The 15196-nt window shown below is 40.7% G+C and overlaps 3 protein-coding genes across 8 annotated transcripts in view; 2 read left to right on the top strand and 1 right to left on the bottom strand.

The window, feature by feature from the left end:
* LOC139567006 (zinc finger protein 180-like) overlaps positions 1–13796 on the top strand; it is a 497856-nt gene extending 484060 nt beyond the window's left edge. Inside the window, exon 2 of the mRNA XM_071388425.1 lies at positions 12566–13796. Coding sequence (XP_071244526.1) covers positions 12566–13371 — 806 coding nt within the window. The 3' untranslated portion in view covers positions 13372–13796. The remainder of the gene's footprint in view (positions 1–12565) is intronic.
* The window catches only part of LOC139567014 (zinc finger protein 180-like), a 740647-nt gene that overhangs the window by 529158 nt on the left and 196293 nt on the right, over positions 1–15196 (bottom strand). The window lies entirely within an intron of this gene.
* Positions 168–4828, top strand: LOC139567019 (putative nuclease HARBI1). 6 transcript variants are annotated; one of them, XM_071388441.1, is made up of 6 exons: positions 168–1025; positions 1113–1289; positions 1380–1739; positions 1808–1982; positions 2062–2750; positions 2820–3018. In XM_071388441.1, exons 5-6 carry the CDS (start codon positions 2279–2281, stop codon positions 2951–2953), a joined length of 606 nt encoding a protein of 201 aa, XP_071244542.1. In that variant the 5' UTR covers positions 168–1025; positions 1113–1289; positions 1380–1739; positions 1808–1982; positions 2062–2278; the 3' UTR covers positions 2954–3018. The 6 variants fall into 6 exon arrangements, with proteins under 6 accessions (XP_071244542.1, XP_071244541.1, XP_071244538.1 ...); XM_071388440.1 differs by having other exon boundaries at positions 1380–1982; positions 2062–2097; positions 2196–2750; XM_071388443.1 differs by lacking the exons at positions 168–1025; positions 2820–3018 and having other exon boundaries at positions 1054–1289; positions 1380–1441; positions 1524–1610; positions 1698–1739; positions 2062–2449.

Genomic DNA, 15196 nt, shown 5'->3' with positions numbered 1-15196 from the left:
GACTGCCCACCCTTGAGGCAATCAGCAACCAAGTTGTCCTTACCACGGACATGACTGATTTCAAGAGGAAACTCCTGCAATATCCGTAGTAACTTTCCACCTCACTGCAGAGCTTCTCTCTCTTTTCAGGGTTCACTAGATAGGCATGTTGTTGGATCGGGGCCCAGTCCCCAATGTCATGCTCTAGTACATTTGGGTTGGCACATCTGAGAATTAACCCTGCTATTCTAAAAGCAGGGCAATAACGTCAATATAATTGTACCAAAAAATGGTCAGCTGGGGCCTGTTGCACAAAAGTAGAATTAAGACATCCGGGATAAATGACTCAGCTGAGCTCAATGAAGCCAAAACATGTGCGTCCAGGCTTAATTGGTTGCACAAAGACCAAGCCAGGATGAGCAGACACGGATTCATTAAGCCAGGTGAAACCAATCCTGGATAGGTGCGCGCTCACGGCTCACTCAAATAGACCCCGCCACAGATCACAGATTAACTGATTTACCATGGCAACTAGAGCCGCGTACTTTTCACCGTCGGAAGCACAAATCCTCATGGAGGCATACGAGGAGGTAAAAGATATAATTAAGAAGAAAGGCAACACCGCCACAGTGATAAAGCAAAGAGAAAAAGCGTGGCAAAGTATTGCAGATCGCCTGAATGCGTAAGTAGTGCACAATTACACACTCACCGCTCCGCTGAAACATCACAATTACAATTCAAATATTTAATTCACATCTCCAAAAATGCAGTTGTACTGTAATTATGAAACGGTTAAATTTTTAATTGAAATGCACTGCAGATATGAGTGAAATTGTGTAAAGTAACTCCATCACACTGTATAAAGCTATGATACATGTTTTGATATTTTTACTGAAAACAAGACAAAAATACCAAGTAATTTTTTGCAGTGTGACTCCATTAAATGTGTGTGTGTGTGTGTGTGTGTGTGTGTAGATTAAACATGAACGGGCCAAAACGGACATGGCAGCAGGTCAAAATCAAATACAAGAACATTCTGCAGAATGGTATGGTCCCTGACTAATATTTAACAAAGCACAAGCATATATTGTACCCAGAAGGTGCCTGCTCACACATTGTCTGTACTGTTTTAGCAGTGAAAAAGAATACCCACAGACAAGGCACGGGTGGTGGGTCACCAAAGGCTGACCTTACCCCAGCAGAGGACATGGCCTTGGAGCTAAATAAAGGCAGGCCCGTCTTAGAGGGGATCCCTGGGGGGAAAGAGACGAGCATAGGTTCCTCCCAAGATGCCACCCGCTTCATTCAAGGTATGTCCTTCCATCTCTACATGGGATACAACCACATTCATATTGAATCAATTTGGACTGTCTGACTTTGGTTTACCTATTGCCTTGCAGTGTCTGGCAGCACTGTGTTCCTGTTAGAGCCACCAGCACAAGCACCAGACGATGCTGATCCAGTGAGTACTCCATCAAAGGCATACTGTAGGCCTGGCATGTCTTGTCTACTAGCTTCAATATGAATCCGATTAAATGTGATAGGGTGAAGGCCCCAGTGCAGCAGCAACAGCACATGATGGAGACGATGATGAGGAGGAGACCATCTCTCTGGATTCCAGAAGGCATGAGGTATCATGTTAAGACTGTGAAAGTACTATTTACTCTACAATGGTGAGGAGTCCTCATCAAAATCAAAAAATCGAATTTCTTTTACAGGACCCAGATGCTATACAGTGGGAAAACCAGCCTGGCAACATAGTGCGTATTAATAAAAGGACACCACATCCTGCCAAATTCCAGCTGCGCTAATTGTATTGTGTTCACAGAGCTCACAAGCTATCAGAAAGTTGTATGGCAACCACCTCCGGCGCCAAATAGAACTGGCAGACATAGACATTCAGTACAAGAAGAAAAAGATGGAAAATCTTGCACTGGAGTCCGAAATAAAAAAGAGGACAATTAGGAAACTGGACCTTGAAATAAAAAAAACTTGAGAGGGAGGTGAGATATGCCTTCAATGTACACTGTATGCTAACTGTAACACAAATGTATTAATCATTATTTTTCTTTCCTCCCCCAGCTCCAAGAAGATGACACAGCTCAAAATAAAAATTAGGTATATTCTCGTAAAGTCAAGTGAGCCATGACATATGAGCTCTTATTGTGAGCACACAGGACGGTGGCATCTTTCTAAGGTTTTTTTTATTTTCCCAGCAATCAGTACAACCAAGTCATCGTTATAAGGCATCGCCCTCTTTTGCCCACCCCCCCAGCACCAGGTGTGGCCACTAGCCTATATGAAGGCCCAAAATTGTGTGTTCCTTTCTGCTCTGACAATGGCATGCCCATTCGTGCGAGATGTGGTGGATGAAGAAGCACTTGTGCTGAGGAGAGCCTTCAGGCGAGAAAGGGTCTTCAGGGACCGGTTGGACCCACTGGCCTTCCCTGATGACCATCTATATGAAAGATACAGGTTTTCTGCAGATGGCATCAGGTATCTATGCAGACTACTGGGTCCCAGGATTAAGCACCGCACTGCACGGAGCCATGCACTGAGTGTGGAGCAAATGGTTTGTGTGGCCTTGCGCTTTTTTGCTAGTGGAGCCTTCCTGTACTCAGTGGGGGATGCAGAACAGCTGAACAAGGCCACAATTTGCTGCACAATAAGGAGTGTGTGTCTGGCTATCAAAGCATTAGCAGATGTCTTCATCTCCTTCCCTGGCCACAGAAGACTCTGTGACATCAAAGAGGAGTTCTATAGGATTGCAGGTAAGAGGATCTACAAATTACAGGACAACTGTTAACACATAGTAGGATACTCATTACTTTGTGTGACAGGTTTCCCCAATGTCATTGGTGCAGTGGACTGCACACACATAAGGATAAAAGCCCCCTCAGGTGCCCATGAGGCCGATTTTGTGAATAGGAAATCCTTTCACAGCATTAATGTTCAGGTGAACATAACTTTTTGATATTGTCCATTGACGAACACTCTGCATTGCCAGTGATGTGCATTGATTGGTGTAATATTCCTCATCTTATGATTTCAGATGGTCTGCAATGCTGACTGTGTGATCAGCAATGTTGTGGCAAAATGGCCTGGCTCAGTCCATGACTCCAGAATCTTTCGGGCCTCTGAAATCTATCAGTGCCTATCACAAGGTAAGCCACACAACCCCTATTTATAACCATCATGGCTGTGTCAAGAATATCACTGTGTTTATGAGGTAGTAATGATGAGATTTTGTGTTGACAGGTGAATTCTCTGGTGTGTTGCTGGGAGACAGGGGGTATGGCTGCCAGCCTTTTCTCCTGACACCTTTCACAGACCCCCAGGAAGCACAGCAGGCCTACAACCATGCCCATGCCAGGACCAGGGCCAGAGTTGAAATGACCTTTGGCCTCCTGAAGGCACGCTTTCACTGCCTTCACAAATTAAGGGTCAGCCCTGTTAGGGCATGTGATATTACTGTGGCTTGTGCTGTCCTCCACAATGTGGCCTGCCTGAGGAAGGAGAGGGCCCCCAGAGTGCCACCAGCCATGGACTGGGACAATCCGGCAATCTTCCCTGATGACGACAGTGGTCGGCTGCTGAGGGACCAATATGTGTTGAATTATTTTAGTTAGTATGTGTGCTTTCAATTTTGGTTAAATATGTCCTGCGGTGGCAGAGTAATTTGAGTTTTTTTGGGTTCGTTTTTTGACGAATTTGGCCTCTTATGATGTTTGTGCGGTATACTGTGTGTAATACAAGGCTGCAGGGAGGCTACTGCATCCATTCATTTGTCTGTTCAGTTGATGTGTATGGATTTGTCCTGCATTTATTTTAGTGTGCAGACATGCAGGGTGTGTTATATACAGACCTTTGAATGTGTATGTATCATTTTGTATAATATGCTTGGATTCTGTGCTTTCCATCTTGTAGAGTCACTGTGACTTCAGTTTCGAAAGGAGCTGATGGTTTACCTGCTTTGTTTTGTCCTTATTCAATAAAGGAACATAATGTTACACATTGTGTTTTTATATTCATATGGAATGTGTATTTGTTTATATGACAGAGTACTAGGGCCACACTGAAGAAAAAGGATAAAGTCATAAATTTATGAGGCTGGTTCTTTCTGCAGAAAAGCTACATATTGTTTTTACAGTTTTGATACTTATGACAATGTGATACTTAATATTCTGGCACATCAGCATGTCTTTGTTTATGAAACCATACTGAAGTACAATTTCACGAAATGCCCCACATCTGTCATTTTAACAACTGTCCTCCTTTAAAACAACTGGTTACAATATTATGACTTGTGTTTTTTTCCCCTCTGTGGCCCTAATATTCTATCATTTTATATATAGCCTTATAGTCTATGGGAAACTGTAAATTATCTAATGATAGCAACATCATCTAAAAATAATTTTTTATCCAAAATCATTGAAATTAATGATCACAAACGTTTAAATAATAACAGTGGGTCTAGTTATATGTGATAACAATGTATAGTGAGCAGTGAAATAACTATTGGTTTCCATTTGTGGTGACTGCTGACTGACATTAGGGATGAGATTAAATAGATCCTGGAATTTAGCCTGGTCTGGAGCAGGCTAGCTCCACAGAATAAATCTCCATGGTAATTTATACCATAACATATCCTCCTGCCCCCTATCCATCTTTAGTGCAACCGGATTACGGATCAATTGAGCCAGGATCACCAAGATATCCTGGCTTAATCCCTTATCCTAGTTTTGTGCAACAGGCCCCTGGTTGTATAAATAATTATGAATACTAAATGTTTCATGAAATGTAAATATGAAATATTTGATTGCATAGTCTTATTTTCAACGTCTTTTCAATTAAAATTTTCTACGGGGGATAGCCCAATGTCAAAACACAGTTTTAACGTGTCCAAATCAATAACCAATATGCAGAAACAGTTTCTGATATATTGAAAACATAAACATAACATGTGCTATGTACACAAACATCTGCCACAATAATCACATTACTTGTATTTTTTTAACAAGCACCTTATAAACTGCACAAGCACTAAAAACGCTGTTGTTTTGACAAGTAGCAATAAATCCCTGATATCGATTAGGGGGGAAATCAGGTTGTTCGTGCTGTTGAAACTAACACAACTAAACAAAAAAACATGGAAATGGGAGATATCTTTTACCTCACTGGTTAGAGGACAACCTGCAGAAGACAGTCAGCTACATTTTGGAGATCTGCATTTAAATTTAGCGGTCACTAAACAAAGGAACGCAACACTTATTTGTCATAACTCATCGATATCATGTTGAAATCAATTGTGCCGAGAGGAGGGAGATGAGGTTGCACGTCCTGTTAAAACTAACAGCTCAAAACCCACACGGAATCTGGGAGTAATGTGTACATCACTGGTTAGAGGACAATTTGTAGAAAACAGCTGGCTACATTTTGAAGTGTTGCATTTTGATTCAAGTGGGTCACCAACATGGTAAGTGTAACACAGCTCTTTTTGTGTTAGTCACTTTTTGTTAAATCACATAAATAGTACTCTTTCAATTCAGAGCCTGGATTTTCCCCTGAGGCTAATATCCATATCACGCTGAAATCAATTGAATGGGGCAAACGTTTAGGCTTCTACATTGTGAAATTCCTTCAAATACTCATACTACAATGTTAAAACATTCTACATTGTGACATCATTAAAATACTCCTACTACAATGTTAAAACATTCTATGTTTGCGACATCATTAAAATACTCCTACTACAATGTTAAAACATTCTACATTGTGACATTTTTTCATTGATATCATGAAATAACTCCTTCATGTATGTATTTTCTGATGTTTGATCAGAGATCTTTTATCAAACTATCTCTTGTCACACTGAACACAGCTATGAGGTTTCTCTCCTGTGTGCGTTCTCTGGTGTAGAGTTAGATGGCTAGATCTAGTACATCTCCTCCCACATTGACCACAGCTATAAGGTTTCTCTCCTGTGTGTGTTCTCTGGTGAATTTTAATGCCTGATGAGGAGGTGAATCTCTTCCCACAGTCAGAGCAGCAGTGAGTTCTCTTCCCTGTGGGTCTCTGCGGGTGTTTCTTGAGGTGTTTTGATATGGAGAGACTCTTCTCTACCTTGTCAGCATCATGAGGTTGTTGAGGCTCCCCAGAGGATCCACGATAGTCCCGTATCTCTCCTGTGTGAACAACAAAGTCAGACAGATGATTAAAGGCCCACAACAGCAGTAATCCACTGTAAAAATGATGCCAACAGCGTAGCCATGATGTTGTACAACAATTGACGTCTGTAATGAATGTTAAAATTATTTGACAATTGTCTTAAAATGAGCAACAATAGTTATATTTTGTCTTGTTTTCACATTAGTAGTGACATCGATGAATGTAGACTAGAAATAAGATATTCATGTTGTTGAAACTCTAAGCAGTGTGCCAGACGACTTTTGGTCTCCAATATAGGCCCCTTTGTGTTTCCTAAAATTGCGGCACGAGGGCAATTTGATTGCATAAACTCCTCCCCGCTAATGATAAAACCGATAGTTATGGATGTACTATATCTGCCTGGAGCAAAAATGGTGAGCAAAGATTTTAGTTTTTCACAATGTATTCTGAATGTGAATGGGGGAAACTCAGGGGAGTAACCTCCATTTCCAGGTTGCTAATGAGTGCATTTCACACTACTTTGGATTATAATTGTAAGGCTCGTTTGAATGTCCTGCTTAATATAATGTTTGTGTCATCATCGCAAATCAACCGCTTTGTACTTTAAAAAAACACTTCAACCAGTAAAATGCTCTTTGGCTAGCTTTTCCATCAGCCTGACAATGAGGGATTGTACACGGTTTGCCAAATTGGCCCGTAACTTCATCTAACAACAAATAAAGGAAAATAGCTCTGTGTGTTGTACAATAGCCTATCCATCAAGGAACAGTTCTCTACACATTATGACCAAAGTATGGATGTTGGATCCAACGTGGAGCACGGCATAACTGTCTTTACCAGAGTAATGAATGAAGAAGCACTTTGGTTGTTGTTGCATGTCTTGATTTTTGTCATGCGACTGTCATTCGGAAATGAAGAATGATTTTGTGACTAAAATAAAGTTACGATATTTTTTTATTTAACCTTTATTTAACCAGGTCGGCAAGTTGAGAACAAGTTCTCAATTACAGCGGGGCAAAAAAGTATTTAGTCAGCCACCAATTGTGCAAGTTCTCCCACTTAAAAAGATGAGAGAGGCCTGTAATTTTAATCATAGGTACACTTCAACTATGACAGACAAAATGAGAAAAAAAATCCAGAAAATCACATTGTAGGATTTTTAATGAATTTATTTGCAAATTATGGTGGAAAATAAGTATTTGGTCAATAACAAAAGTTTATCTCAATACTTTGTTATATACCCTTTGTTGGCAATGACAGAGGTCAAACGTTTTCTGTAAGTCTTCACAAGGTTTTCACACACTGTTGCTGGTATTTTGGCCCATTCCTCCATGCAGATCTCCTCTAGAGCAGTGATGTTTTGGGGCTGTTGCTGGGCAACACGGACTTTCAACTTCCTCCAAAGATTTTCTATGGGGTTGAGATCTGGAGACTGGCTAGGCCACTCCAGGACCTTGAAATGCTTCTTACGAAGCCACTCCTTCGTTGCCCGGGCAGTGTGTTTGGGATCATTGTCATGCTGAAAGACCCAGCCACGTTTCATCTTCAATGCCCTTGCTGATGGAAGGAGGTTTTCACTCAAAATCTCACGATACATGGCCCCATTCATTCTGTCCTTTACACGGATCAGTCGTCCTGGTCCCTTTGCAGAAAAACAGCCCCAAAGCATGATGTTTCCACCCCCATGCTTCACAGTAGGTATGGTGTTCTTTGGATGCAACTCAGCATTCTTTGTCCTCCAAACACGACGAGTTGAGTTTTTACCAAAAAGTTATATTTTGGTTTCATCTGACCATATGACATTCCCCCAATCTTCTTATGGATCATCCAAATGCTCTCTAGCAAACTTCAGACGGGCCTGGACATGTACTGCCTTAAGCAGGGGGACACGTCTTGCACTGCAGGATTTGAGTCCCTGGCGCCGTAGTGTGTTACTGATGGTAGGCTTTGTTACTTTGGTCCCAGCTCTCTGCAGGTCATTCACTAGGTCCCCCCGTGTGGTTCTGGGATTTTTGCTCACCGTTCTTGTGATCATTTTGACCCCACGGGGTGAGATCTTGCGTGGAGCCCCAGATCTAGGGAGATTATCAGTGGTCTTGTATGTCTACCATTTCCTAATAATTGCTCCCACAGTTGATTTCTTCAAACCAAGCTGCTTACCTATTGCAGATTCAGTCTTCCCAGCCTGGTGCAGGTCTACAATTTTGTTTCTGGTGTCCTTTGACAGCTCTTTGGTCTTGGCCATAGTGGAGTTTGGAGTGTGACTGTTTGAGGTTGTGGACAGGTGTCTTTTATACTGATAACAAGTTCAAACAGGTGCCATTAATACAGGTAACGAGTGGAGGACAGAGGAGCCTCTTAAAGAAGAAGTTACAGGTCTGTGAGAGCCAGAAATCCTGCTTGTTTGTAGGTGACCAAATACTTATTTTCCACCATAATTTGCAAATAAATTCATAAAAAAATCCTACAATGTGATTTTCTGGAATTTTTTTTCTCATTTTGTCTGTCATAGTGTACATATGAGGAAAATTACAGGCCTCTCTCATCTTTTTAAGTGGGAGAACTTGCACAATTGGTGGCTGACTAAATACTTTTTTGCTCCACTGTACAACTGCGACCTGGCCAAGATAAAGCAAAGCAGTGAGACAAAAACAACAGGATTTTTGGTTGCCTTCCTAAGCCAGGATTCAGACACGGCAAGGACATTAAGGTTGGCGGAGTGTGCTAAAGCAGTGAGTAAAACAAACTTAGGGAGTAGGCTTCTGATGTTATCATGCATGAAACTACGCTAGCCCGGAGATGCGCCTGGCTCGAGGCTAACTGGTGCTAGCTTCGGGACAAGGGCGTTAGCCACTATAGCCACTCCGGTGCAAAGGTCCAGAGCTTACGGCAGGAATCCGGTGATGTAGTGGCTTTTAGTCGTCTTAGTGAAGAGTCTGGGAGGCATCAGGTGTGTAGCCGAGTGATCATAGGGTCCACTGAGCAGGCCGGGAGATGGGCCTGGCTCAAGGCTAGCTTCGAGGCTGGGCCACTCGGTAGCAGCTAGCCAGCTGCGATTATCTGGTGTAATGGTCCAGAGCTTACGGCAGGAATACGGTGATGTAGTGGAGAAAAACAGTCCGATATGCTCAGGGTTGATATTGCACTGTGCAGACTGGCAGGTATTATCCAGGCTAAAAGCGGCTGGTGTCTGAGCTAAAAAGGTAAAGGCCACTGGCAGTGGCTAACAATGACTAAATAGCTAGTAGCTAATTAGCTGGTTAGCTTCTGATGGCTAGCTGCTGATGGAGGTTGTAGCTATAAGGTCTAAAAAATAGCAGATCCGTATCATAATGGGTGAGGCGGGTTGCCGGAAGGTATATTTAATTTAAACATGGAAAAAGAGATTGAAATATTTTGCAATATATACAAAAAATGACGAAAAAAAACAACAAACACGTCATACTGCTACGCCATCTTGGAATCCAAGGTGACTCGGTTAAAAAACATTGGATATAGCAAACTCTGAAATGATTTAGTAGTTCTGTGCCTATGAAAACTGTTTTCCCAGCGTAACATAAGGAGCCACTAAATGATACGTAGTTCAAGTGCATTTCAGAATACAAAAAAAACTGTCCCACAGCAAGATCCCTTATTTAAGTTGAAGTTCATCATATGACAAGGGTAACATTATGACTATAACTACTGTTCCCTGAAGTAGGGAAACTAGGTACAACATACTATTAAATCCACGCCTCGCTGGAAGCCCCGCCTTCCACAGGTGATGAGCGTGAGGCTCGGGTTATTCCTTAAATTTAATACCGCTCTTCACCGACCCAGGAAGGAGTGGGACCAAACAGCACCTCATTTCCCTCCTTCAGGGAACAGTAATTATAGTGTTAGGTTCTAATTTTTCAGAGTAAATAACTAACGGACACTAGAGAAGCTTAACCAAGTTGAATTCTTCCCAAAGGGTCGTTACAGCCGTAGTTCAGACAAAAACATGTGCTCACCATCACAAGTATATATACAACCCACTTTGGACACTCCTCCTTCTCTCCAATCCTTACATCTTCTGGGTCGACAGGAAGAGGGTAACAGGATACTAAACCCTTATTACTCCCTTCAGGGGATCTGACCTGACCTCAACCCCTCCTTCGCCTAATCCACAGATGTCCATCCGCTTCCCCTATAGCAATCCTGTGATCTCCTCCCGTCCACCCAGCACATTCCACAGCCACTCTGTCTTTCTACAGATCTCACTCATTTATATACTGCATCTGATCTATCATGTCTTTAAGAACACATTCTTATTTTCAATGAAGGCCTAGGAACGTTCTAGAACGACAGATTTTTAACCTTGTCAGCTCGGGGGATCCAATCTTGAACCTTACAGTTAACTAGTCCAATGCTCTAACACTGATTACATTGCACTCCACGAGGAGCCTGCCTGTGCTGCGATTGCAGTAAGCTAAGGTAAATTTCTAGCTAGCATTAAACTTATCTTATAAAAAACAATCAATCAATGACTGTCATTGCTCCAATGTGTACTTAACCATAAACATCAATGCTTTTCTTAAAATCAATACACAAGTATATATTTTTAAACCTGCATATTTAGCTAAAATAAATCCAGGTTAGCAGGCAATATTAACCAGGTGAAATTGTGTCATTTCTCTTGCGTTCATTGCACGCAGAGTCAGGGTATATGCAACAGTTTGGGCCGCCTGGCTCTTTGCGAAGTAATTTTCCAGAATTTTACGTAATTATGACAACATTGAAGATTGTGCAATGTAACAGGAATATTTAGACTCATGGATGCCACCCGTTAGATAAAATACGGAACGGAATAAACATTTTGTTTTCGAGGTGATAGTTTCCGGATTAGTCAAAGGTATATGGTTTAGAGAGAAATAGTCGACGCGTTATATTTCCTGTAATAACTTGCAGCTGAACTTGAAAGGGGTTCCTTCGTTATTTTACCGTTCATGTCTTCCATAGAGAATGTCTTGATCTACTTCAAATAAGGTCTGTGTTTCGTGCAGGCTTAAACCGCCTCGACGTTTTGATACCCGTGTAAATCTCACTAGGATAAGGTAACGTTTGTCAACATATTTTCATAAATCCACTCTACAAAAAAAAATGATCTTCGCTTATATTTAGCCAATATTGATCAGAGTTACCTTGTCCTATGGATATCTACACAGTTATAAAATTGGCAAGGTGGTGTAAGCCTACACGAAACACAGACCTTATTTTAAGTGAATCTAAAAAATATCCTATGGAATAAATGAAGGAACCGCTTTTCAGATTTTGCTAGAAGGTGTCATTGGAATTATGACTCGCACTTTGGTCGTCTATTCTTACCATGTCCATTATTAAAATAGGATTTCCTGCATATAGAAATTACAGTTTTTGTTTTCAACATTCATCACAGGTAACTTAAACTCTAATTTTATTCAAACAGTTGAGAGTATTTGTCTCCTAAGCAGACTCTTCAGTATCATTGTCACTTCAGAGCTGTGTGTGTGTGTGTGTGTATTTATGTATTATATTAAGTTAAAATAAAAGTGTTCATTGTTCATTCAGTATTGTTGCAATTGTCATTATTACAAAAATGTGTGTGTATGATATATAGAAAACTTTTTTATTATTAAATAAATCGGCCGATTAATCGGTATCGGCTTTTTTTGTCCTCCAATAATCGGTATCGGTGTCGAAAAATCATAATCGGTCGACCTCTAATTATGTTAATGTACAAACCCTCAGTTTCATGATGATGGCAAAGCTAGCTAAAGAGCATTTTACTGGTTGAAGTGTTTTATAAGTATAAAGCAGTTGATTTGCGACAATAACACAAACATATTAAGCAGGAGATTCAAGCGAGCCTTACAATTATATTCCAAAAGTAATGTGAAATGCACTCATAAGCAACCTGTAAATGGAGGCTATTTTTTGCTGTCAGCCTATGAGAACTCCCCTGAGTTTTCCCCACGGTGGTGAATTAGTGAATAGACACAGAGCTTAATGTGAGTTTCCTTGAGTAGCACTCCTGATCTTGCGCTGTAATATTCAGAATACATTGTGGAAAACTAAAATCTTTGCTCACCATTTTTGCTCCAGGCAGATATACTACATCCATAACGATCGGTTTCCTCATTACCAGATATACTACATCCATAACTAGTGATTTCCTCATTAGCAGGGAGGTGTTTCTGCAATCAAATTGTGTGTGCATCGCCCTCGTGCTGCAAATTTAGCAAACACAGAAAGGGGGCTTTTTTGGAGATCAAAGGTCGTCTGGCACACTGCTTAGGATTTGACTGTCTTAAGACAATTGTAAAATAATTTAACCTCTGGGCATCACCTTTTACCTCAAATAAACAGTGGATTTCTGCTGTTGTGGGCCTTTAATTGTCTGACTTTGTTGTTCACACAGGAGAGAGATGTGACTATCGTGGAATCTCTGGGGAGTCTCAACTACATCATGATGCTGACGAGGCAGAGAAAAGTCTCTCCAGATCCGAACACCTCAAGAAACACCAGCAGAGACCCACAGGAAAGAAATCTCACTGCTGCTCTGACTGTGGTAAAAGATTCAACTATTCAGTAAAACTTAGAATACATCAAAGACATCACACACGAGAGAAACCATATGGCTGTGCTCAATGTGGGAAGAGTTTTGTTCAATCTAGCCATCTGACTGCACACCAGAGAACACACACAGGAGAGAAACCATATAGCTGTGATCAATGTGGGAAGAGTTATTCTACTTCTAGCTATCTAACTATACACCAGAGAACACACACAGGAGAGAAACCTTATAGCTGTAATCAATGTGGGAAGAGTTTTGCCAAATCTAGCCATCTAACTCTACACCAGAGAACACACACAGGAGAGAAACCATATAGCTGTGATCAATGTGGGAAGAGTTTTTCTACATCTGACTCTCTAACAAAACACTGGAGAACACACACAGGAGAGAAACCATATAGCTGTGATCAATGTGGGAAGAGTTTTACTACTTCTAGCTATCTAACTATACACCATAGAACACACACAGGAGAGAATCCGTGCTGTGATCAATGTGGGAAGAGTTTTTCTACTTCTAGCTATCTAACTATACACCATAGCACACACACGGGAGAGAAACCTTATAGCTGTGATCAATGTGGGAAGAGTTTTACTCGGCCAAACAGCCTGAATATACACAAGCGGACACACACAGGGGAAGAGATACTCTGATAAAAGATCTCTGATTAAACATAAAATACATGAAGGAGTTGTTTCATGATATCAATGAAATAATGTCACAATGTAGAATGTTTTAACATTGTAGTAGGAGTGTTTTAATGATGTCACAATGTAGAATGTTTAAACATTGTAGTAGGAGTGTTTTAATGATGTCATAATGTAGAATGTTTAAACATTGTAGTATGAGTATTTTAATGATGTCATAATGTAGAACCCTAAACGTTTGTCCCCTGTTCTATTGATTTCAACATGATATGGATATTAGCCTCAGGGGGAAAATCCAGGCTCTGAAATGGAAGAGTACTATTCATATGATTTAACAAAAAGTGACTAACAAAAAAAGAGTTGTGTTACACTTACCATGTTGGTGACCCACTTGAATCAAAATGCAACACTTCAAAATGTACCTAGTTGTTTACCACAAATTGTCCTCTAATCAGGGATGTACACATTATTCCCAGATTCTGTGTGGTTTTTGAGCTGTTAGTTTTAACAGAACGTGCAACCTCATCTCCCTTCTGTCACACAATAGATTTTAACATGATATCGATGAGTGATGACAAATAAGTGTTGCGTTCCTTTGTTTAGCAACCCCTACATTTAAATGCATCACTCCAAAATGTAGCTGACTGTCTTCTGCAGGTTGTCCTCTAACCAGTGAGGTTAAATATATCTCCCATTTCCATGTTTTTTTTTGTTTTTAGTTTCAACAGCACGAACAACCTGATTTCCCCCCTAATCGATATCAGTGATTTATTGCTACTTGTCAAAACAACAGCGTTTCTGGTGCTTGTGCAGTTTATAAGGAGCTTGTTTTAAAAAATACAATTATTGTGACAGATGTTTGTGTATACTGTATACCACATGTTAGGTTTTCAATTTATCCCAAACTGTTTCTGCATATTGGTTATTGATTTGGACATGTTAAAAGTGTGTCTTGACATTGGGCCCCGATCCAACAACATGCCTATCTAGTGAACCCTGAAGAGAGAGAGAAGCTCTGCAGTGAGGTGGAAAGTTACTACGGATATTGCAGGAGTTTCCTCTTGAAATCAGACATGTCTGTGGTAAGGACAACTTGGTTGTTGATTGTCTTCAGGGGGGTGCAGTCAAAAAGTTTTGTGTTTAGCATTTAGCCAGTGCGTTGCCATGGATTACAATTTATTTTGACTGCATGTTTTTCCTATTGGAGATTAATTTTGTTTGGACTCGTTCCAAGGGGACAAGAGTTCTAGAAGCTAGTGAGTTTTAGGAAGACGAGAGTTCTAGAAGTTAGTGAGTTTTAGGAAGACGAGAGTTCTAGAAGCTAGTGAGTTATTTAGAAATTAGTTTTTTCTTGTTTTTAATTGTTGACAGCCAGTAGACACCATGTTTATATTGTAGAAGGTGAAGCATTGTAGTTGATTATAATGTGAAATTGAAGTTTTCTGTTGGTGGTAAGCAAACTTGTCCAACAAAAACATAGGATATATTTGTTGTCTTCAGGGGGAAGGTGTTACAGGCTTTGGTTTTTCCATTTATGTTTTGAGGTTGGACTTTATCACGTATAGCTCGTTAGCACATACTGATTGGTGTCACCTCGTTAGTCAGTATGTGTTACACCTGTGCTGGCTTGTCCATCTCGTTAGTGGGAAGGTGTTTCACCTGAGCTGGTCCAGGTTCTATTTAAGAGTGTCAGTTGTCTTGATAGATGTGGAGTGTCAACACCGTTAGTTGCTCCACCTTTTTGGTTTGCGTCCTGTCTTTAAGTTTGTTGTGGGTTTTTCTTTTGTTTGCCTCTTCTTGGGCAGATTTAGTGGGTTTCATGATGGTTGTC

This window comes from Salvelinus alpinus, unplaced genomic scaffold (assembly GCF_045679555.1).
Source record: "Salvelinus alpinus unplaced genomic scaffold, SLU_Salpinus.1 scaffold_40, whole genome shotgun sequence".
Taxonomy (NCBI): Eukaryota; Metazoa; Chordata; class Actinopteri; order Salmoniformes; family Salmonidae; genus Salvelinus; species Salvelinus alpinus.
The sequence above is the reverse complement of the archived record's forward strand: the minus strand, read 5'-3'. Positions and strand labels throughout refer to the sequence as shown.